The 23,313-nt window shown below is 49.5% G+C and overlaps 1 protein-coding gene across 9 annotated transcripts in view; it reads right to left on the bottom strand.

The window, feature by feature from the left end:
- Positions 1–34: 34 nt before the first annotated feature.
- Med15 (mediator complex subunit 15) overlaps positions 35–23,313 on the bottom strand; it is a 74,662-nt gene continuing 51,383 nt past the window's right edge. For 2 of the 9 annotated variants that reach the window (XM_006248702.5, XM_039088532.2), the window contains 11 exons: positions 22,103–22,438; positions 20,427–20,555; positions 4,373–4,500; positions 4,140–4,267; positions 3,838–3,972; positions 3,706–3,769; positions 2,741–2,807; positions 2,208–2,368; positions 1,954–2,120; positions 1,500–1,598; positions 35–1,052 (listed from right to left, as the gene is read on the bottom strand). In XM_006248702.5, coding sequence (XP_006248764.1) covers positions 916–1,052; positions 1,500–1,598; positions 1,954–2,120; positions 2,208–2,368; positions 2,741–2,807; positions 3,706–3,769; positions 3,838–3,972; positions 4,140–4,267; positions 4,373–4,500; positions 20,427–20,555; positions 22,103–22,438 — 1,551 coding nt within the window. In that variant the 3' untranslated portion in view covers positions 35–915. Of the gene's footprint in view, positions 1,053–1,495; positions 1,599–1,953; positions 2,121–2,207; positions 2,369–2,740; positions 2,808–3,705; positions 3,770–3,837; positions 3,973–4,139; positions 4,268–4,372; positions 4,501–7,262; positions 10,850–12,201; positions 12,322–20,426; positions 20,556–22,102; positions 22,439–23,313 lie in introns of those variants that run through there. The other 7 variants (XM_039088531.2, XM_039088533.2, XM_039088530.2 and 4 more) reach the window with 6 other exon arrangements.

Below are 23,313 nucleotides of genomic sequence, written 5' to 3'. Positions count from 1 at the left end.
GGCTCAGACTGGAGAAAAGGTAGATGCAGTCAACTCCTGACAAACACAGGAATAATAAATTTATTATAAGAATCATATGACAGAGTAGTGCACATATAAAAGGGGGAATTTCTTTCCACCAGAGTGCTACCCATTGCTGCTCGGTGTGGCAAGTGCCATCTGGTGCGTTCTGAAGGAAACCCACACTCTTGGTGGCGGTACAGAGAGTAAGTATGAGGCTGAGGCTGGTGGGTCCCAATGACAGTTTCTGGCTAGCCGCCTGTGTCTCACAGCACTGACAGCTCGTGGCCCAACACTGGTGCAGCAATGTCAGGGGCAGCCTCTGCCCCAGCTGGCTGCTCTCCTCCCATGACTGGGAGGAGGCCCACAAAGTGGAAGTTTTGGCGGCAGAGAACCTGCTGATTCCTTACTGGCCTTTCTTCCAGACTGAAATCTGTGCCCTGAATTCAGACTGAGTCCTGCACCGTGTCCGCATGCCTTAGGCGGCACAGCCTGAACCCCAGTGTGACTGGAGAACCGTATGTATGGTGAGGGTTTCCTGTGTCCTCCACATTCTCCAGATATGAGCACAATGGGTTGTAACACAGAGATGCTTTGATGGGACCCTGAGTTCTCATGCTGCTGAGTGGACATGGAAGCCCAGAAAGGCTGTAGAAGTGTGGGGACTGACCTCTGGGGGAAAACGACAATGGAAAACCTTGTGGGAACACCCCCAGCCTCATGCAGCCAGCTCCACAGCTGCCTGGTCAATACTGCACAAGATGGGGAGAGCGGGCAGGTCTCCAAGGCAGAAGGTAAAAGCAGGAAAGGTAACCTAGCCCCGGCCCTCTAAGAAGCCAACACCTAGTGACGTTTGGTAGGTGGTATGAGACCCTCAGCCAGAAGGGCTGCTGGCCGTCCTGAAGTTCAAGTTTGCTAGGCAGCTGAGAGGCAGGCCTGGTGGATGCTCTGGGCCCAGGTGTTGAGCAGGGCTGTGACTGAGTGCTTGTCAGGGAGCTGCAGCAGCCTGGAGGTCATGCACCGGTGCACTGACTGCAGGAAGGGGTTGGCATCTGCAACACAGCAGCAGCTGTGAGTGCTGAGCCCAGCAAGACAGCAGCCACCTGGGCTGGCCCTTGGAGCTCTTCTGGGAAGGGACCCCACTGCTTAGTCTCCTGCACCCCCTGGTGGTGGAATCTTCCAATCAAACTTTCAGTTAAGAGCTGGGATTTCTAAGGGATCTGGAGCCACAGATGGGCCCTGCCATGTGCCAAGAGAACTCAGGCACTGTTCCCACCCAAGAGGCTCCATCACACAGACAGACCTATATGAGCTCCTGCTGGTGGTCCTGGGACACTTTGCAGAGCTTCAAAGAACTGTCATGAACTTGACTGCCCTCCCCCACGCGGTAGGTGCCCTGGAGCTGTTGTAGGCAAAGGGCAGAGGACACAATGGCCCTTCTATGTGTCCAGCCTGTTCTGTCCATTGGGTCCCTGGACGGCTCTCTCAGGCTCACCTACCATATTGCCACTGACGGTCGACCCACATCGGGCTCTGGGCAGGGTAGTCAGCAGGTACACTGAGCTCCAGTGGTGGCACACTAGGGAGGTCCTTGTCATCTGTGACACAAAATTGCTCATGTGACCTGGCTGACAGCCTGGCAACACCAACACACCCTGCCCACCTCACCCCTGCTCCTGAAAAGGCTCTCTGCACTCTACAGGGTCCCAATGAAGCCTGCTACAGACCTAGAGGCCTTATGTCCTCAGGCTTCCAAAGGCAGGAACACTGCCAATGGTTGCCCCAGGACCACGGCTACTTTTGTGAGGAAAGATAGAGAAATGTGTAGGGCCGGGGACTGGAGGATTGGGGAGTTGGGGGAGGGACAGCCCGAGAATGAAAAGTGAGCACAGGACAAGCTGTGAGTGTGCAGGCCCTGGTGACTGGCCCCCACCCCTACCCCTGGCCACTCACCCAGCTTGCAGATCAGGTGGACAGTACCGTTGTTGCTGCAGTGAGAAGGGTCCAAGTTCACCAGGAACTTGGGATCCAGCCTTGCCACCTCACCTTGCAGCACATTGGGTATGCTCTGCCGCTCATCCTCCTCAAACCTGCGCTTCCGGGAGCACACCACTGGGGACCTGGAAGAAATGACCTAAGTGATTATGCAGATGTCACACAGCCTCTGGGCTGCTGCTCATTGCTAGGCTTAACCTAAGTGTACATACACGATAGGCGGACCATGGATGGCCATCATGGCTGGCACGAATGTGCGATACAGGGAATGGTTGAAGACAGGTGAACGGATGTTGGCCAGGACTGCATCTAGGAGTGGTTGGCACAGGTCCTGCTGTTTGGTTGGAAGAACTGGGGGTGGTGGGGGTGTGGGCTAGAGACAAAATAGAACGGGTCAGTGGTATGGGCTCAAGACCTCCTCCATTCTGAGGAGTCTTCTGAACCTCGGGGTCCTCAATACTCCTGCTCCTGAGGCTTTGCCGAGAGCCTCTGCCCTGACAGTGCAGTGCACACAGTGGCAGTCAGTCCCAAATGGACTCCCAGCCTCACTCGCTCACTCGCAGCCTCACGCCCATCCTAGTGCTCCCGTCCACATGCTGGGGCCTGACTGCAACTGTGGATGCAGGGGATGGGGCTGCGCGCAGTGACTTCTCTCCACAATCCTCAGCCAGGTCCTGCTTTAGCAGTACTGACCCCTGACCATAAAGCCTCCTTCCAGCAGGGTGGGTCCGTGGTCTCCACTCACCACTGCCATGTCATTCTTGAGCTTCTCCAGGGCAATCTCACACTTTTGCAGGGTCTTCAGGGGACACCTAAGGAAGGACACACAAGCTGACACTCCACTGGAGGAATGCGGTAGGTGACTCTTGTCCCGACCACCATCCTGGTAGCTTCTTGGGCCCCAGCTACTGGAAACCAGCACAAGAATCCCAGCCAGCCCACCACCTTCTACCAGAACAGGACGCAGCAGGCCTCATTCTCTCCAGGATCAGCTCTTGCCGCATCTTGGCCCTGTGCCTCTAAGGACCTAACCTGAGAGGGCCTGGAGGGCTGAGTAGCCGTAGCAGGCCCCATTCGGCAGCAACCACTAGGCCTCTGAGAGAACTTTCCTGAAGGAAAGCAGAGCTGAAGGTGTGCTGAGCTGTGACACTTGGCAGTAGGGAGACACATCCATGTACAGCCCTGAACACTGGTGTTAGCAGCACCCTATGGTGGGCAGGAGTTAGAAGCCTGGCAGCCCACGTGCATGAGCGTCTCATGGGCTCCATTTGGGTTCATCTATATAACTAGTGCACACAGCTAGAGCTGGGCCTAGAGCCCGGGGTGGGGGTGGGGGAAACAGCTGTCTGCCAAAGGTCAATGGGCAGCCAGGAAGAGTCCAGGGCACTCGGCTAACCTGTCATGTCTAGCTGAAGGGAAGGGACTCTACAAGTCAGCACCTAGCATTGTGACCCATGAGACAAGCTATTACAGCCACAGGTGAAGTGTGAGGACCACAAATCCTTGACCAGGGTTGAAAGATAGGTGCTGGAAAGGTACAAGTAGGGTTGACACTTTTGTCCACACCTTACTTGTAAGGTCACTTGAGCCTCAGACATGGTCACAGAGAGTTGCTAGAACTTTTCTTAGCTCTGCACTGTCACCAAGTCTTGGGGACCCTCTGTGCTGTGGCACAGCACAGCCCTGCCAAGGCCCTGGGCCCGTGCTCACCGCTTAGAGGGGTCAGTGAGGATGTCCAGCAAGCTCTTCATCTTACTTAAGTCCTTTTTCCTGTCTGGGAGAGAAGGGGGACACTAAGACCAGGCCCTGGCATCCTACCCGCCCCGCACTTGGCCAGCCTACCTTCGTTCTTGTCGATCTTGTTGATCATACGGCGCAAGGGCTCGATGTACTTGGACAGTTGCTTCAGCTTGTCCAGGTACTGCTGCTCCTCAGCCTGACTGGAGCCAGCGGGGCTCATGACAGAGCTGGGGTTCACTACAGGGGACGGGGGGGGGGGGGGTAAGATGGATGGCTACAACCCGTGGGGCAGGTGTCGGAAGAGGTCTGAAGGTTCCAGGAGCCTTCACACAATCTGAGTCCTTGGGAGGGGGAGGGGATTTAGGCACGTGTACAGCTGCTCACCCAGCCCAGGCCCAACTTACCAGGGGTGTTTAAAGGTCCGGGGGAAGGGACGCTGAAGTTCTGTGGGGTGCGTGCTGTCACTGGGCTCTGGGAAGGCTGTGGTGAGGGGCTAGGCAGGAAGCTGCTGGGGGATGGGGCAGGGCCGGAGCTGCAGTCAAGCGAATAAAAGCAGGTCTGAGCCTAGAACACAGTGCTAGTCCTGAGGCTAAACGGGGTGAGGGAGGCCAGGAAAGTGTGCGTCCCAGCTGCTTACCTGACATTAGAGTTGGGCTGTGAGCCAGGTTGTGGGGATGGCTGTGGGGGAGGGGGCATCGACTGTGGGGTCTGCACCTGCTGGCCTGGTGACGGTGAGGACAGCATGGTGAGGCTGCTTTGGCTGACCTGGAAGTAGAGAGACTTAACCAGCTCCATGCTACACATGCCCTGCACATATCTATCCCCACTGCTCTGACCTCCCATCTTATCTCTCTACACGGGCATAAGCCTCACTTCTGGGTACACACAACACATTATCCAAGGGGCTGGAAGAGGGACCAAGTGGGCAGCCTGGCTGTTTGGTGGGGGCCCACAAGGATTTCAGTTTCTGGGCTGTACAGACATGGTGGTGGTCTGCTCCTCAATCACTGGTGCGTAAGGAGAGAGCCTTGGAGCCCTATGTTCTGTCATATTCTGCCTAACCTAGGAAGCTCTTCTCTGAGAGTCAGTAAAGACCTCCCCTGCTAGCCCGGAAGACAATCTCCTTCACGAGTCTCCCAGTATGACGCTAGCCCCAGGATGACGGCTCCAAGGACAAAGTGGCTGTGGCATGTGCAGATGCTGCTGCCTCATCTGATCTTAACTGAGTGAGGTAGGCATATTGGTGAGCCGTCCTGCACTGACTCCACAGCAGCCCTGTCGTCTGGCAGAGCTTACTTGGAGAGGTGAGTGACTTAGATCAAAGGTCCCTGGGCTCAGAGCGGAGCCTGGTGCTGTCTACAGAACCGGTGGTTGCCCTCTTCTGTGCTGTCAGTGCACTTCAGACAGCAGGAACAGGGCTGACTGCACCACCGCTAGCAAGGGCAGCACTGACTTCCTGTATCCGAGGACTGATACCATAGAACCAGGCAGGGGCAGGGCCTGTATACTCCCGCCTTCTATCAAAGAAGGAAAGACTGCAGACCTGGATGGAGAAGATAGCCATCTGTTGGCCTCCTGCCATCCTGGGGCACCCTACAGGCCACACCAACTCCAAAGGTCCCCAAGTCTCCACCCCAGTCAATCACTGTGGACCAAGCAGCCCTGTGAAGAGCCTGCCTTTCATGGCTCAGCGGCCAGCCAGTTCTGCAGAGCAGGCCAATCAGGTGCCTCTCCCAGGGTACCAGTGCTGGTGTCATGTGGGGACACACCTCCAACATCTTCCCACGCCATCTCTGAGTAGGTTCTTAGCATCTCAAATTGGGAACAGGCACAGATCCAACAAGGAAAACGACACCGGCACTCCTCACCTGCTTACCCCCACACTAGCGAGGCCACGGAAGACATGTGGCCTGCACAGTGGTCTGCTTGGCCATTCAGAAACACGGATAAGCTCATAGACCCCACCTGGAGCAGCTCACGACCACTGATAATTCCAGCTCCAGAGGACCCAATGCCACCTTCTGGTTTCTGTAGGCACTGCCCTCAAGTGTATATCCCCCCACTCTACAACACACATATATACACATAATTAAAACAAAATATTTTAACTAAAAAGGTGGATCGGACAGTGTCATAACTGCCTGTGGGGAGGAGAATGGGTTCAGGCTCTGGCTGTGGGGTGGCCACGCCAGCCTCTCTTCTTAGCAGACTCACCCTGACTGAAGGAGCTCAGGATGGGGATGGATGAATACACGTGCAGGCCTCTCCTATCCACACCCACTTTTGGTCTGGGATGCACTATGAATCCAAGGATACCAGGGCAGTCACATGTCATGCACAATATAAAACCTGCTTGGAATCAACCTGTGTCTCAAAGTCCCAGGACCATACAGCTCCGTGCAGACTACAGATGGCCTTCCTTACAGTGGGTTCTTGCCCTTTATATGTTCCTAAGAGGCCTTGGAACCCCTACTCCCTTTTCTCTGTGCCAACTGCCTACTTGTACCTGATACTGGTTACAGAAGCTGTCCCTTGGCTATAGTTTAAGTCTCACGTCTACTACACTAGGTACCCAGAGGGCCACAGGGCTAAACGGGTCCATAAAGTACAAGAAGTCTCACCATTCATGTCCCACTTTAACACCCATACTTGGGCACAGGACACAGGCTTTGATACTGTCTGCCCTTGTTGAGGACATAGTAGAGTCAAAGCAGTTGTCCAAGAAATGCTACACTGGTCTAAGGGCAATACTCGGTTGGGACGTGACAGACAGAAAAGCCTGCAGTATAGGGACCATCACAGGACCGAGGCACAGCATCCTGCTGTTGGGGACAAGAGGATCTCTCCCTTATCAGGAAGTCTGGACTTCAGTGTCATGATTGTCCTCCCCTAACATAGTCTAGAAACGTCTTCAAGGCCTCTGGAGTCTAGACTGCACACAGTCTATTTATACACAAGGTCCATCCAGACCCATCTTAAACAGTATGTGCCCCAGCAAACCTCACCAGCACTTCACTAGGTCTGGGACTTCCATAGGAAGACCCAGTATGTGAGTCTGCCTGGATTCTTTGGCTACCCCAGGACAGGTCAGCTGGCATGCCCTATAGGATTGGGGCAGTGGAAAGATTTAGAACAGTCAGAACAAACCAAGGCAAGGCACCTTTCACCTCTATGATCAGGATCGCCAGGTCCTAGAAGAACCTTCTAGGAGTCAGTGCCAGGTTGCTCAAGTCCTAGTCACCACAGATACCTCTGGTATAAAGCAGCAGCTCAAAGACTATCTCTACATAGTGACCTAGCAAGAGCAAGGGTTGAGGAAGAACCAGAGGGGAGTTGCTGGCTCCTGGGGAAGGAACTCTTACAGGGAGCCTGGGCTCTCTCAGGTCACATCCTACGGCCCAGGCATGGGCACATCACAGCTACTATCAAATGCCAGAGTGGTTCACTTCAGGGGAAGAGCTGCTGATAGACTCCCGTGTGTCTTAGTCAGGGTTTCTATTCCTGCGCAAACACGACCAAGAAGCAAATCGGGGAGGAAAGGGTTTATTCAGCTTGCACTTCCACATTGCTGTTCATCACCAAAGGAAGTCAGGACTAGAACTCACAGGTCAGGAAGCAGGAACTAATGCAGAGGCCATGGAGGGATGTTACTTACTGGCTTGCTTTCTTATAGAACCCAGGACTACCAGCCCAGGGACGGCACCACCCACAATGGGCTGGGTCCTCCCTTCGGGGATCGCTAATTGAGGAAAAAAACCTTACAGCTGGGTCTCATAGAGGTATTTCCTCAAGGGAGGCTCCTTTCTCTGTGATAGCTCCAGCTTGTGTCAAGTTGATACACAAAACCAGCCAGTACAATTGACCCCTTGTCAACTTGACACACAAACACATCACTATTAAGCCTCAACCCTTACTTTCTTATTTATCCCCAAGATCTAAATAGCTCTAAAAGTCCCACAGTCAGGGATGGGGATTTAGCTCAGCGGTAGAGCGCTCAAGCGCAAGGCCCTGGGTTCGGTCCCCAGCTCCGGAAAAAAAAAAAAAAAAAGTCCCACAGTCTTTACAAATGCTTACATATTAAAATTTCAATCCCTTTAAAATATCCAATCTCTTTTAAACTCACTCTTTTTTCGATTCAAAGTCTCTTTAACTGTGGGCTCCACTAAAATACTTTCTTCCTTCAAGAGGGAAAAATACCAGGGCACAGTCACAATCAAAAGCAAAATCAAACTCTAACCATCCAATGTCTGGAATCTACTTGGGATTTTCTGGGATTTTCCAAGGGCTTGGGTCACTTCTCCAGCTCTGCCCTCTGTAGCACACACCTTGTCTTCTAGGCTCCAGCTGCCTGTTCTCCACTGCTGCTGCTACTGTTCTTAGTGGTCATCTCAAGGTACTGGTATCTCTAAAACACTGCTGTCTTCTGCTGCAACCAGGCTTTACCAATAGTCTCTCACAGGCTCTCTTCATGGAACCAAGCCTCAACTCCTTTGCATGACCCCTTCAGTCCTGGGCCATCAATTGCAACTGAAGCTGCACCTTCACCAGTGGCCTCTCACAGTGCCGTGCCTCAGCTGCTCTTCATGACCCCTTCATGCCTTCAAAACCAGTACCACCTGGGTGACTCTTACACACTACCAAGCCCGGCTGCCAACACGAGGTACAACTGTGGCTGCTTCTGGAACACAGCTTCTCTGTGCTCTCAGAAACACTTCCCAGGAGATTTCACCTCAATGATGCTGTTCTCTTCTTAATCACCGCTAATTTCTTAGCTCCAGCTGACCAGCATCAATAGTCCCAGTAATGCAAAGGTTTCGCTTTAGTGGTTCTGGGATCTTGTTAATCACGGCTGATTCTTTAGCCCCAGCTAACCAGAACCACAGAATCTTCACAATCAAAACAGCAACGGTTCTGATAAGAGTCTTTAATCTTCCCTCTGAAGTTTCACAAGCCAGGCCTCCATCTTCTGCACTGTTGTCAACATTGTCGTCCAAGCTCCTACAGAGCATCCCACAGAGCTCTTTTTTTTTCTTTTTTTTTCTTTTCCCACAGAGCTCTTAACACCCAGAGGCTCCTGTAGCCCCAAGTTCCAAAGTCCTTCCACAGTCCTCCCCAAAACATGGTCAGGTTGTCACAGGAATACCCCACTATGATGGGTTTTACTGCTGTGAACAGACACCATGACCAAGGCAACTCTTACAAGGACAACATTTAACTGGGGCTGGCTTACAGGTTCAGAGGTTCAGTCCATTATCATCAAGGAAGGAACATGGCAGCATCCAGGCAGGCATGGTGCAGGAGGAGTTCTACATCTTCATCTGCAGGCTGCTAGCAGAGTACTGATTTCTAGGCAGCTACTGTGAAGGTCTTAAAGCCCACACCCACAGTGACACACTCACTCCAACAGGGCCTCACCCTCACCTTCTAAGAGCGCCACTCCTTTGGCCAAGCGTATATAAACCATCACACCTTGCATGTTACAGGCAGGAACACTGGTGAAAACAGGGAAATCGTTTGTCAAGGTCACAGAGCTAGAGGCTCACAGGGACAGCAAAGGCACTGTAAACAGCAGTGCCTCAATAATGGTGAAGGGTGACAGTGGGAACTATACGCATGGCTCGGACAGAAGCAAGAATCTGGGTAGAGAGCCGAAGAAAATGGGAACTCAGACAGGCTAGCACTGTGGATTCTGCTCTTCTCTCACCATTTACACGCATGCATCTAGGACTTATATCGCTCTTGTTCCTGACCCAGAACCAAGCATGAACCATGGATGGAGTCCTCCTTCAGAGAATCAAGGAACACTTGTCATGGTCTTGCCTGCTTACATTCATTCACCATGTATCACAGACGGACAATATGGAGAGTGCTGTCCTGGCCCTTTTGAAAGTGGGGAGTTCTTGTTTTCACAGGAAGGGTTGAGATCTGACAGCTATGCTGTATGGTCAAAGGGAGGCCTCTAGGGCCTCCACTAACATCTCTCCCTTAAGTATTCTCAGGGCCTTTGTCCTCTGAGTAGACAAGCAAACGTGAATGTGCTTAAACAAACAAAACAGAAACCAGACCCAAAAAAAAAAAAAAAAAATCCAGTCAGGCATGGTGGTCCACACCTTTAATCCCAGCACTCAGGCAGCAGAGGCAGGGGGAGCTCTCAAAGCTAGCATCGCTTACAAAGTAAGTTCCGGGACACTAGGGCTACACAGAGAAACCCTGTCTCAAAAAAACAAACACAAAAACAAAACCCAAAAACCAACCAGACAAAAAATAAAATAAAAAAAAAATCCGAGCCTAGTGCAGCCCAGGTCTGTCTATCTCCCTGCTGCCACAGTCCTCAAAGCGTCAGGGACACATGCCCTACCTGCCATCACTTACCAGGGGACGATGAGTCAATCTGAAGGACTCAAGCTGGCATGTACCAGTGACCACTCCATCAACCAAGCCACAACATTCCTGGAGGGTGACCAAAATCTTCCACGTACCTTTTATTTTAGCATTTATCTTTTTCTCCTCTTTCTTTCCTCTCCTTTAATTTCTTTGCCGTCTGGGGTTAGGAAGTACTATAGCTCAGAAGACCTACTCAGTGGAAAATGCATGAACTACTCCACAACAGGCCATGGAGGCAAGATACAGAACCTAGTCAAAGATGCATGGACAGATCTGTCGGTCAGCAGAAAGAACAAGGTTGTCAGATCAGTGACAAAAGCAGGGCCGAGGGTTTCTAAGAGAGTCCTGTGGTCGACTTCTGATCCTCAGCACTGAACTCCCTTCCAGCTCCTTTCCATTTGTAAACTTAGCTAAATGTTGGAGTTATGACCCGCCACAAGAGTCTACACATGAAGAACCCAGCTCAAGATCCGATCCGACAGACCTCACACCCTCAAAATGTGGGGACCTTTAGTGTCTACAAAAAACAATATTCCATGCTGTTAAGTGGTTTATCCCCACAATTCCACCCAACCCTGTAAATCCAATGTGTATTGAGCTAGAGGACCCTCCTTTGAAGACAGTTATACAAGTGTCCTGTGTCTGACTATGCAGAGGATAGATAGTTCCTGCTTGTGGGTCCTCAGGCAAAGTCAGGGACTCCATCTCCAAGAATCATAGATGCACTTTCCTGTGTAGGAAAAGGAATTTTAAATGTCTTTCAGCTATCAGATTGTTTTTTTTTTTTTTACAATAAAGCCTCAAGAGAGCCCTATGGTAACATCATCTTCAAACATCGTCTGGCACATGGAATGCTGTCAAGCAAATGAATGCACAGGTGTGGGCGATGGTAACTTGAAGCATATTCCCACGAGGTCATGAAGTGTACAGAGCAGTCACTCAGTTTCTGTGTGGCGATGGCTCTCTCCCAGGAAGCTCATCTGGACAACCAATGTAACCTGTGTCCCTGGGCAGTCCCTGAGCAACTGGACGCTGCAGAACGTGCTCCCTACAGCGGTGGACAGCGTGTGCTCACTACAGCGGTGGACAGCGTGTGCTCACTACAGCGGTGGACAGAGTGTGCTCACTACAGCGGTGGACAGCGTGTGCTCACTACAGCGGTGGACAGAGTGTGCTCACTACAGCGGTGGACAGAGTGTGCTCACTACAGCGGTGGACAGCGTGTGCTCACTACAGCAGTGGACAGCGTGTGCTCACTACAGCAGTGGACAGCGTGTGCTCACTACAGCGGTGGACAGAGCGTGCTCACTACAGCGGTGGACAGAGTGTGCTCACTACAGCGGTGGACAGAGCGTGCTCACTACAGCGGTGGACAGCGTGTGCTCACTACAGCAGTGGACAGTGTGTGCTCACTACAGTGGTGGACAGCTTGTGCTTTCAGTGGACAGCAGAGCCCTAGAAAGCTGCAGTTTATTTTCTTCTGAGATCGTATCTCAGGTAGTCCAGGTTGGCTTCAAACTCTCTTCAGGAGTTCTAGAATGACTTCCACATTCAATTTTACACACGTAAACTGGTGATCAAACCCAGGGCCTTGTGCATACTAGGTAATCACAGCCAGCCCATGTCTTCTGTTTTATTTTACCATGAAAATAAAAGAAGTACGACAATTTTAAACTAGAGGAAAAGCCCCTCAAGATATATCAGCAAGAGTTGGCCATTGTGGCACACACCTTTAGTCCCAGCACTCAGAACGCAGATCAAGATTGGTCTGGTCTAAAGAGTGAGATCTAGGACACCTAGGGCTCCACAGAGAAACTCTGTCTCAAAAAAACCAAAACCAAAACCAAAAAAAAAAAAAAAAAGAAAAGAAAAAGAAAAAGGAAAGAGAGAGAGAGAAAGAGGAAGAGAGAAAAAGAAGAAACACCAGCAAGGCTTGGCCTCAAATAAAGTTAACATTTCTCTATTGCCTTGAAAGCCACCCTGAAGAAAGGCACTGACAATGAAAGGTATGTTTCATGGGGGTGCTCAGAGGAACCCCAAGCTTTTGGGCCAAGCCCTATATGAAGCCCGATCTGTAAATACCTGTGCCGTGGGCTGTCCGCCCAAAGAGATGGAGCTTGACGGGCCAGCAGACATGGTGGAGGTGGGCGGGAACCGGGCTCTTACGTGCATCCCGCCTTGGGCCAAGGCTTCAGCAATCATCTTTGAGGATAGAGGGACAACAGACAAGGTAATTGCAACAAGAACTGCAGTGCACGGCAGCTGAGGGTGTTTGCAGCCTCATGGAGTAATCCACAAAGGTGAGGCCCCATCAAATGACCCAGATGTGCAGGGGGAGGGAAGCACCAGAAGTCTAGAGACACCAAGAAAGTAAGCCAGCCCTTTCTATTCTACTAGCCAACAGTGGTGGTTGTCCTGGACACACCTCTGAACTACAGACAGAGCAGACCCTGCACTGTGTCCTGTCAGAGCCAGACTGCTCAGGCAGCAGTCTGAGGAGACCAAGTTCTTGGGACAAACTTGAAATGAGGACGATTCAGCCAGGCTTACAAAGACAAAGTGAGTGTCACTGAAGCAGTAGCCTGCTATCAAGCACACTTCTCTTAAGAGTGCACCCAAAGCCCAAGGCACACTGGCCTATCTGGCCTTTTGAGGTGCTGCTTCTGAAGTATGAAGGAATGCGGATGGGTGGCAGGAGAGGCTGGGGTTTTCCCAAGGAACTTCCTAGCTAATGAGGAAGGACTCTCCACAGGACATGAAAACACTTGCAGGGTCAGGAGCTTCAAAACCAACAGAGACCTTTCCCTTGGTTAACTTTTGTTTCTTGATTCATACCGACAGCCAAGGGCAGGCTCTCACTGTCATGGCTTTGAAGCTGGCTCACCTCTCTATGTTCTGAGGTGATGGATGGAGCCCAATCTGACTCCTGGAAAGCAAGGGCTACATGCACTCAGAATGTGACAAACGGGAACAAAATGACATGGCCTTGTACAGAACTAATGCACCAAAATAAAACACAACCTGGTTAACAGAGAAGAGAAGGTCACTTCAGCGCCCAAGTTAAGAGATAAGCGGGGGAACATGGTGAGACCCCAGCTCAAAATCAAAGTCAATGAGATCTTGGAGGCTACGATAGGTTATCAGCACAGGTCCTTATTGCAGTGAAGTGTGCTAGAGAGAACACCCCCCATGGGATGTAGGCCTATGAGGACCATGGTGTCACACATAGGGCTCATGGTCAAACAGAGCGGGTGCACGTAGCAGCACCATACAAGACTCCAATGAGAGTATCTGAAGAGCCAAGAAAGGGGTAACTCTCACCATCTCTGCAGCCAGCCAAACAAACCTCTCGGTTCTGATGGTAGCTGTCAAACCAGGGGTGCTGCCTCAAACAGCCTATCCCCTAACAGGTGACTGGCAGACACAAAGAGGGCTGATGCTTGAGGGCCCCCTGTCTACTCTGAGAGAGAGGATAAAAGATAATTTACTCCAGGGTTCTTGATAAAACTGGGGGTCACTTACAGAAGTCCATTCACAACCAGTGGCTGCCATGCCAACTTGTCTCCAGGAACAAGCAAAGCCATAAGGAAGGAATCATTATGGCCCCTCTAACAGTTTTTAAGTTTATTTTATTTTTTAAAGATTTCTTTATTTTACGTTTTGAGTTTTGCCTACATGTATGTATATGTGCCATATACATGCCTAGTAGCTGCAGAGGTCAGAAGAGGATGTTGAATCCCATGAAACAGACAGATGGTTGTGAGCCACCGTGTGGGTGCTGGGAACGGAACCCACATTCTCTGGAGGAGCAGTCAGTGCTCCTAACTGATGAGCCATCTCTCCAGCCCTATTTACTTTATTTTTGCTTGGGCAGTCTCCTGCCTACTCTTTTTTTTTTTTTTTTTTTGAGCTGGGGACCGAACCCAGGGCCTTGCGCTTGCTAGGCAGGCGTTCTACCACTGAGCTAAATCCCCAACCCTTCCTTCCTTTCTCTCTCTCTCTCTCTCTCTCTCTCTCTCTCTCTCTCTCTCTCTCTCTTTTTCTTTCTTTTCTCTGTGTAACAGTCTTGGCTGGCCTGGAACCCACTCTATAGACCAGGATGGCTTCAAACTCACAAAGATCCAACTGACTGCCCGCAGGGCACTGGAATTAAAGTCATGCACCACCACTCCTGGTGCAGTCAGTGCTCTCAGACACCGTAGTGTCTGCAGGCCCTGGTTGGTTTTCTTTATGAAGAGTTTCTGGCAAGGAAAGCTCTTCTCCCCCCAGCCCGGGCAGAAATCCCAGAGAAAACCACTGAAAATGTTTACAGGATCAGATGAGCAGCTACCAAGTGCAACTTCCTGTCAAAGATGACTCTTCTCTACCTCTCTATACACTGGTACCTGCAACTATGGCTGCTGTCCAGGAGGGCTCACAGGAACACAGGCCCTCTGGGTCTAGATTTGGTCAAAGAGCACTTCTAAGTCAGCTATACTGAATGTACGTACATGACAAATGTCTGACTTGGTTGACAAACCTTTGTCACCTGTAAATTAGTTTTTATATTACTAGAACAGAAAGTTAAAAGATCAATGCAAACGAAAATAAAGACATACCTCTGGGGTTTTTGGACCCCAGAAAATTCCACTGAAAGTGATTTCATCTCTCTCAGAAAGAGTATAATGAGATAAGAGAGCCACATAAAACAAACATCTTGGGGCTGGCTGACCCTTCCAGAACACTTAGCCCAGGTGAGGAGCCCTGCCACCATTACCACACAAGTCCCCACACTTATTACCCTAGTACTGGTATAGGCTCTACCAGAGTACTTCTCCTCAGGGTAACTCCAGGAATGAAGCAGAAGGACTGCCCACTTCGTGTACCCAAGCCAGCAACTCTTACAGAGCAGTCTGGTGGCCTACTCTGTGGTGTGTTGTATTTCATATGCACAAAGTTGCAACATGTGGTTTCTGCATACTGACAGAACACATGGGCACAAGGTAGGAAATTCTAATCTAAGTCTTTGAGCTCCTGATTAGTTAGGTAACTGGCTGCCACTGTGCAAAGACCTTCAAAGCCACGCTGTGACTCACTTCTGGGAAACTACAAAAAAATCGTTTTGAATGTATTCACACACTTACAAGATTACTTCAAGATCCAAAACCAAGGCAATACGTGAGGACAGCAGCAAGTATTGTAGTCACTCAAAATAAGGCTGCCCAGGAGTTTCTGCTTGCAGAAGGTACTCTGGAATCCTAAGTCTTTAGAATCTTGGCTGTGGGCTAAGGCTCAGTGGTAGAGCACTTGCTTATTACCAGGCTCAAAGTTTAAACATTCTCAACACTGCAAACAATACTCTTAGAGCTCATTCCACAGGTTAGTACCATTGGAAGGTGGTCAAAATTTTAGTGAAGGCTAAGGCCTCGACTTGAGATCAGTATATGTATTAGTAATAGTATTGTCAACTGGATGGTCTTCTAATCACCCAAAAGACAAGCATCCAGCATACCCATGAGGGATTACCTTAAGTAGCTTAACTGAGGTTAGTAACAGGACTCCATGGGCTACATAAACAAGGGAACATAATCTAGATGTGAGCATCCACTGCTCTCTGCTTTTGTTTTGTAACTAGGGTTCATTATGTAGCCTTAGTAGGTCTGCAATTTGCTATATAGACCAGGCTGGCCTTGAACTCACAGAAATCTTCCTGCCTCTGCTTCCAGGAGTGCTGGGATTAAAGTGTGCACCAGCATGCTCAGTTGCTCCCTGCTTCTTGACTGTAGATGCAATGTGCCCAGCTGCTTCAAGCTTCTGCAACCTTGACTCCTCGACATTACAGACTGGACCTTGAACTATAAGCCAGAAAAACTCCTTCTCACATTTCTTTTGTCAGAGTATTTTATTACAGCAACAGGAAAATTAGCTAGCATAGGAGTGGGTCTCTTCCTCTCTTTATGTTCTAGTTGCCTGAAGTGGCAGCTGTGCTCTCCTACATGCTCCCTGTCATTATGAGCTGCCCCTCTTTGGGCCCAATAGCAATGGCGTCAAGCAGCAGTTGGTTGAAACCTCCACACCTGTGAGCCAAAATAAACCTTTCCTCTATGCACCCATTACCTCAGGACCTTTCTTATTTTAACAGAAAGCCACTAACACAATTAATGTGGAAAACATTATATATAAAATTGACAGGCGCTAGGGATACAGATGACAAAGTGCTTGCCTAGAATGCAGGAAGTCCTAGGTTTGCTCCATTACTACCGCATACACTGAGTGTGGTGGTGCATGGTTGTCATCCAAACACTCAGGAGGTGGAGTAAGGAGGATGAGAAGTTCAAGGTCAGCCTCAGCTATATAGGAAGCTAAAAGTCTGCTAGGTCTACATGAGACCAAGTTCAAATAAGTCAATGTACAATACAACTTCAGCGATGTGAGAAAACCAGAAATGATACCACACTGCTTCCTGCTCTGGGTGCTTCTCTTACATCTCTCTATTTATTTTCTGCAGTTATCAAAGCTTTGTTAAGGTTCACAGATCAGACTACTACAGCTCTTTTCCTGACCACTGAGGAAACCTAGATTTCAAAGAAGCCTAGATTCTAGGACCCTTCCCTTCAGGAGGGCTTGTCATGCTCAAGCTGCCCAGTCACACTCCTTTGCCCAATACTGCCAGAACAATGCAGTGAGACCAGCCAACCACCCCACAAAACCATGGCACAGTGTAAGACAGTAGAAGGTAGGAAGAGGGATAGCAGGATACACACCATCTGGTGGGGGGATGGGAAAGGAGGGGAGAGAAGTAAATAACAATAAGCATGCCCAAAAAGCTACAAAGAATCATATTAACTATTTACTGAAAAAAGATACAAAATAACAAACCCTACAAGTTAATTCCACCAATACATATATTAAATAACACACAGTTTTAATGAGCTTTTCTCACCTGAGCTAGTAGTGCTCTCTCTAGACCCAAAGACTACATAACAAAACCCCAACAGCAGACATAAGGAGCCCTATTTCAAGTCGTTGGCCAGGGCTGTTCAAGAGACCCCCAAACATTACAGCCTATTGCTTTCACCCTTGGTTACCCACCCCTACCAGAGGTGGAAATAAGCCCCTATTGCTGAAGAAACCATGCAGTTCACATCCCTAAACCAGAACTGACCTGAATGTCCCCACTGTCTCAGGACTTGTTTTCATGGTATCAGAAGGTACCATGAAACCAAAGGAGAGAGAAAGGTAAACAACAGCCCTGCCTAGCTATGATGCCTGTGAACCTTATCAAGGACCAGCATGGCTGGATAACCATCAGAGTTAACACACATACCCCCACAGCAACCAACGCTTTTCTAATTGGACTTAACAAGACCCACTTAACAAGAGGTAAATCGGGGTTGGGGATTTAGCTCAGCGGTAGAGCGCTTGCCTAGGAAGCGCAAGGCCCTGGGTTCGGTCCCCAGCTCCCAAAAAAAGAACCAAAAAAAAAAAAAAAAAAAAAAAAAAAACAACAAGAGGGAAATCATGCCTGGTACTGGAAACCTAGCCCACCACTCAGTGCAAGTGAAGTTTAGTCCTTGCTCCTGTATCAAAAAAAAAAAAAAAAAAAAAAAAAAAAAAAATCTCTGTAACAGATGGATGGAGAGTGTTTCAGAAAACTCCAACCAATCAATATGCTGGGCTATGAAGCCCAGTCCCAATGGCCCAATGGACACATCTACAAAACTCTCCTTAATCTGAGGTTAAAGGAACACTGCCGAAGAAGGGGCACAAAGACTGTAAAAGCCAGCCAGAGAGCCAAGGAGTTTGCTGTGAGATTGTCAGAAGCTATACCACCAAGACTCACCAACATGACCACTCGAATGTAAACTGACCAAGCTGACACCAATGGACATGTCAAAGTGGACAGGGTAAAGCCTATGAGACCTGAACCCTGCATATAGATGACTGAAGAAAGCTGGGAGAAGGAAAGGTAAGTCTTCCCCAGGGAAGAGCACACCAACTATTTAATGCTAAACAATCAGCCCCTGAAACAAACAAACAAACATTCATTCATTCATTCATTCATACAAACAAGTAACACTATACAGACAGAAGAGATACTTAGAAATATATGAATTTATATACACACACACAAACAGTGAAAAAAAGGTCATGAATTTGAAGGAGGGTGGGAAGAAAGGCAAGGGAGTAACGTAATTATATTAATCTCAAAAAGAAAAAGAAAGATAGTAGCAGTGGTCGGCCTGACCCCCAAGGCATCAGGTCTGGACTGAGAAGCGCAGTGCAGTAGAACGTGAACCAGGCGTCAGGTCTGGACTGAGAAGCGCAGTGCAGTAGAATGTGAACCAGGCGTGCTGTAATACAACTTACGCCTTTGGTCACAGTGCTTGGGAGGTGGAGGCAGAGGATTCTGAATTTGAAGCCAGCAAGGTCTGCAGAGAGTTCAAGGACAGCCAGGGCTACACAGAAAAACCCTGTCTCAAAAAACAGGATAAAAAGAAAGGGAGGAAGGAAGACAGACACACGCAGGCACACACATACGTGAAAAAGGTACTGGAGGCAAGCGGGAGACACTTCTGAAAAACACTGATGGCACAGTACTCAAAACCCAACCTCATGAGGAAACAAACCAAAACACCAACCACTCTGTTACCTCCCAGGTAAGACAATTTCTCATTGTTCCGCCTCTTGAGGAAGGACCTGTGCCTGCCTTTACTGCAGCTGCCATCGATCTCCAGTGGGAGACACTGGACAGCCAAGCTGTGTGCTCGAGGTGACTGTGCTGACAGCTGGCCACACTCCCACAGGAGCAGAGAAGGGCAAGGAACTACGGGAAGCTGGGCACTTGCCACAGGGGCTCACTGTGGAGAATTAAGAACACATGGCCACATCCTGCTTCTGGTGGCTGAGAAGACACCAATAAAAGCTAGCAACAGGATACACACTTCTTCCAACAAGAAAGACAGCTGTCTTTTCATGGCTACTTGCTGTGCAATGCTGAGAGGGATGAGGGGGAACAAACTCCCTTTCTGACTGTACTGAGCCAGTGATGCAGGTTTCTCTCTTCTGAGCCCCAGGCCAGTGGAGGAAGGGTCATAAAGCAACAAGAAAATGACTTCCATCCGTCACTACTGTGCTGATTCTAGCCACGGCTCCTCTACACAGTACAAATAGAAGGAGCCACCAGAAGCCTGAGACACACAGTGATGATGGGAAATAGACTGTAATCCTATAAAGTGTTTCGCTTCCCCAAGTCACACACAGGAAATTCGTGGTACACGAGGTCACATCTCAGCATATAGGTAGCACAGGAACTGTGGACCCCGATCAGCTGGTGCAGTGACAAAAGAGGCCAATTAAACACGTCTTTCCTCACCCCAGATCTAGCTAGCACCGTGGGGGTGCCTGACACATCCTAAAGCACCTAAGCCACACTGCCATGCATCTGGACACTCAACTCTCCGGGCTCATGAACCAGCCAGTGCAGGTCTTCTTAGGGTACACAGTGTAGTCATTTTCTCTGGAGAGGATCCAGCAAGAGCCTTGCATAGCTCCTAGCTAAGCCCCAAATTGGGACTTGCAGTGTGCCCACTTGATGGGAAGAGTTGTGTCAGCACAAAGACAAAGGATATCTTTGACACAAATCACAGGGACCCTATATGTCTAATTCCTCAGACATCAAGAAAAGCTGGCCCAGGCCTCCTGCATGCTGTCATCCCACTGACATCTGATATGCAGAGAACGGCTATGAACTATGAATCACTATGAATCAGTGATAGGGATGTTGTATGTAAATGCTTTCCTTGCACAGTACCCAAGGTCCTACCTAAGGTAGCAAGCACAGGATGCTCTCTTCCTGCTCCTGCCGTGACACATGCCAGAGCATAAAAAGATAGCTTACTGTTCCTGTCACTTTCTAAAGAGCTGCCCTACAGCTCAGCTGTCTGTGCTCAAAGGTTCCAATAAGCTGAAGTAGGATGAAACTTTGGAGCTTTCTTCTCTAAAGCATCTCCTCCAAGTGCTATAAAGTAGAAAAGATGTGGATACCCAAGGCAAAATAGAAACGACACACACATGACAATGAATAGGTTCTAGCAATAAACAAGCTGAGACAACTACCCTGAGGGCCTCAGGGTATCTGCGTGTGTGTGTGTGTGTGTGTGTGTGTGTGTGTGTGTGTGTGTGTACACTGTACAAGCGATTGAAGATTCCTATACTTTATGAACTTGACCTCTAATCCAACCAGAACTCTCATCACAGAGCTCTATGCACGGGCCAGCATGTACCTGTTAGTGACTAAGGACACCCTGGGCTCCCAAGGCCCTCACCTGAACGCCGGGAGCTACCATCTGGGCAGACTGTGCTGTCTGCACTGCTGCCTGTGGCTGCACCTGGGGCTGCACCTGCTGCACCTGGGGCTGCACCTGCGGCTGCTGGACCACCATCGGAGGACGGACCTTGAAGGAGGAAGGAAAAAGCAACTTGGAACCTTCTGCACAGAGAGCAGAGCACTCGCTACCCATGTGGGAGCTTTAAGAATGGAACTTACAGCACTGCTGAGATGATTGAGTGGCTAAAAGTGCCTGCCACCAAGCCTGAGGTCCTGAGTTTGAGCCCTAAGACCCACGTGGCAAGGAGAATTGTGTCTTGAAAAAGTTGTACTCTGAACTCTGCACTCGAATTATGACACACACAGAACCCTCCTCCCCCAACCAAAAAAAAAAAAAAAATTTTTTTAAACAAGAAGCTCCTCTTGGGGTGGGGGATGGGACAGTAATGACACCATGAGCTGTGTCTGATCACACAGGGTCATAAGAAATATCCCGGGGCTGGGGATTTAGCTCAGTGGTAGAGTGCTTACCTAGGAAGCGCAAGGCCCTGGGTTCGGTCCCCAGCTCCGAAAAAAAGAACCAAAAAAAAAAAAAAAAAAAAAAAAAAAAGAAATATCCCACACAGTCTATTTGTGGATTGGCAAAGCCAAGTCCCACCTCCCTCAGTTCTGGCAAGAAACAAGACAGCCTTCCCATACAGACCACCCAACTGCAATCACAAGCTGACTAACAACTTCCAACGCTGAGCACATGGCCTGCCGCTGTCTCTAAGTGTCCCTGAGGGCCCGCACTCTTCCTGTGAAGGAAAGCAGGCTGGCCATGGAAGCAGGCTAGCAGACGGAAGACAGAGGAGACCCACATGGGAGCTTCTCCTTATGCATCTCCAAGCCACCAAGCCCAATCCCAGTAGGCACTCTGCCAAGGAGTACACAGTGTCTCTGGTCCCAAAAGGCTGGTGCTGTCTGTCTAATAGGTGAGTGACTGTACCTGCAACTCACAACCCTTCCAGCCAACCCTCAGATGGAGTCCCTGTACCCATGTCTCTTAATGTGTCACAGGTAGAAAAGGCCACGAAAACCAAGGGAGCAGAGAAGATGCTCACATCGTTTCTTTTCATTGTAATTAGGTTTGGTGGCAACATTCCGTTCTCTATAAATATTTCGACACTTACTTTAATCAAGCCATACAATGAGGCAGGAAATAATTAAGTTTTATATGAATACCTGTTTCAGATATTATAGTAATGATGAGGCTAAAGGGGCTGGGACTGGAGATCATAGTAGACCACATGTTTAGTTTGCATGACGTTCCCAGGGTCATCCCCTGGTACCAACAGAAAAAGCAACCCACAGAATAGCTGGACACAGCTTATCCTCCTGCACAGGGAGATTACCTCTTAATCTAATTGTGTATAGCAGACATGTGGCAGATGCTGCTGAAATCAAGTCATGTAAGTTTAGAAGACGTAACATTCCTCGTGTGTCGACAAAGCTCTAGGACACACTCTCCCTCACCTACTTGTGCTATGGGGTACATAAGACCAGCGTAAGATAGATGCCTGAAGCCAGTGCATAAAGGACATGCCACCTACATCCAAAGGGTATAAGAAACTGCCCACCACACACAACACCTTACGAGATGCCTCTGCTATGCCACAGGCTTTGGGTACTCACAAATTTCAGTGGCTGTTGGGCAGCATAGAGCATTGGTCCAGACAGGGCTTGTGCTTGTGACACCAAAGGCTGGTTCTGTGACTGTGGTTGGAGTTGTGGTGGTTGGTTCTGAGCAACGGGGGACTGCTGAGCCTGAGGTGGTGGCTGGTGATGCTGTGGATGATGCATCTGTGACAGCTGCTGGGGTAGGGCCTGAGAAGGAGGAGGCTGTGGCTGCTGCATTGGTGGCTGTTGCATTGGTGGCTGGGCCTGCAAAGCCTGCTGCTGTTGCTGCTGTTGTTGCTGTTGCTGCAGCTGCAACTGTGCCATCCTCTGCAGTTGCTGCTGCTGTTGCATCTAAAGACAAAATAATAAGTCACCATTTCCCCACTGGGGTGCTGGCCTTGACCCATAAAGCCTGGGAAGTGAAATATGAACCACCTCCAAGGAGACTGGCCTAGATAGATGGCCTCGCACACCTTAGGGAAACATGGCAAATTCAGGACTCAGAGCCTTCTGGACAAACAATAGCTGTTTTGCAGACACTGAGAACAAACCAAATTTGTTCTTCTGCCCTGGCACTAAAGGCTGGTTCCCACCTAGGATGAGTCAAGTAAAACAGGTTCAGAGAGGGTCTGGGGAAAGGCGATCAAGAATAGCACAGACCACAGCAGGCAGGTAGGCCTGGAGTTCAGGCAACTGCAGACACCTGTGCCTCTACGGAAAGGCTCTGTCTCCTGCAGAGCTCGGCAGTGCTCAGAGCTATGTCCCTCATGACGATGGGGTATAAAGAGCACATGCAAAGCTAAAGATCAACAGTTAGCACGGGAAAAGGAGACTCCAGAGCCAGGGGAGGCCAAAAGGTGGAGGAAGTTCCCTTGGGCCTTTTTTCCTCAATCAACACTTGCTAGAAAAATGGATGGGAGCATGTCTAGTTTCTGTTCGCCAAACACAGGATCAAACAACTTCAGACTAGCAGCACTTCTAGTGTGGCATACCACTGCCCTACTAACGATTCTGATTCTGACTCCAAATAAAAACAAAAGTAAGTTATCTGTGTCCTCAGAAGAATGTTCCAAGAGCCCAGCTCAAGCATCCAGAGTCATCAAGTGTTTGCCTCCCTTCTTTATTGTGTTAGCTTAAATGTACTGTTTATGGACCCTGCTACACAGAGAGTCTGCTACAGAATCAAGAGTCCACCTGAGAGCCCTTCCTGCTAAGCTGGGATCTAC

Source organism: Rattus norvegicus, chromosome 11 (assembly GCF_036323735.1).
Source record: "Rattus norvegicus strain BN/NHsdMcwi chromosome 11, GRCr8, whole genome shotgun sequence".
In the NCBI taxonomy this organism is placed as follows: Eukaryota; Metazoa; Chordata; class Mammalia; order Rodentia; family Muridae; genus Rattus; species Rattus norvegicus.
Note: the sequence above shows the minus strand (reverse complement) of the source record. Positions and strands in the feature narration are given on the sequence as shown.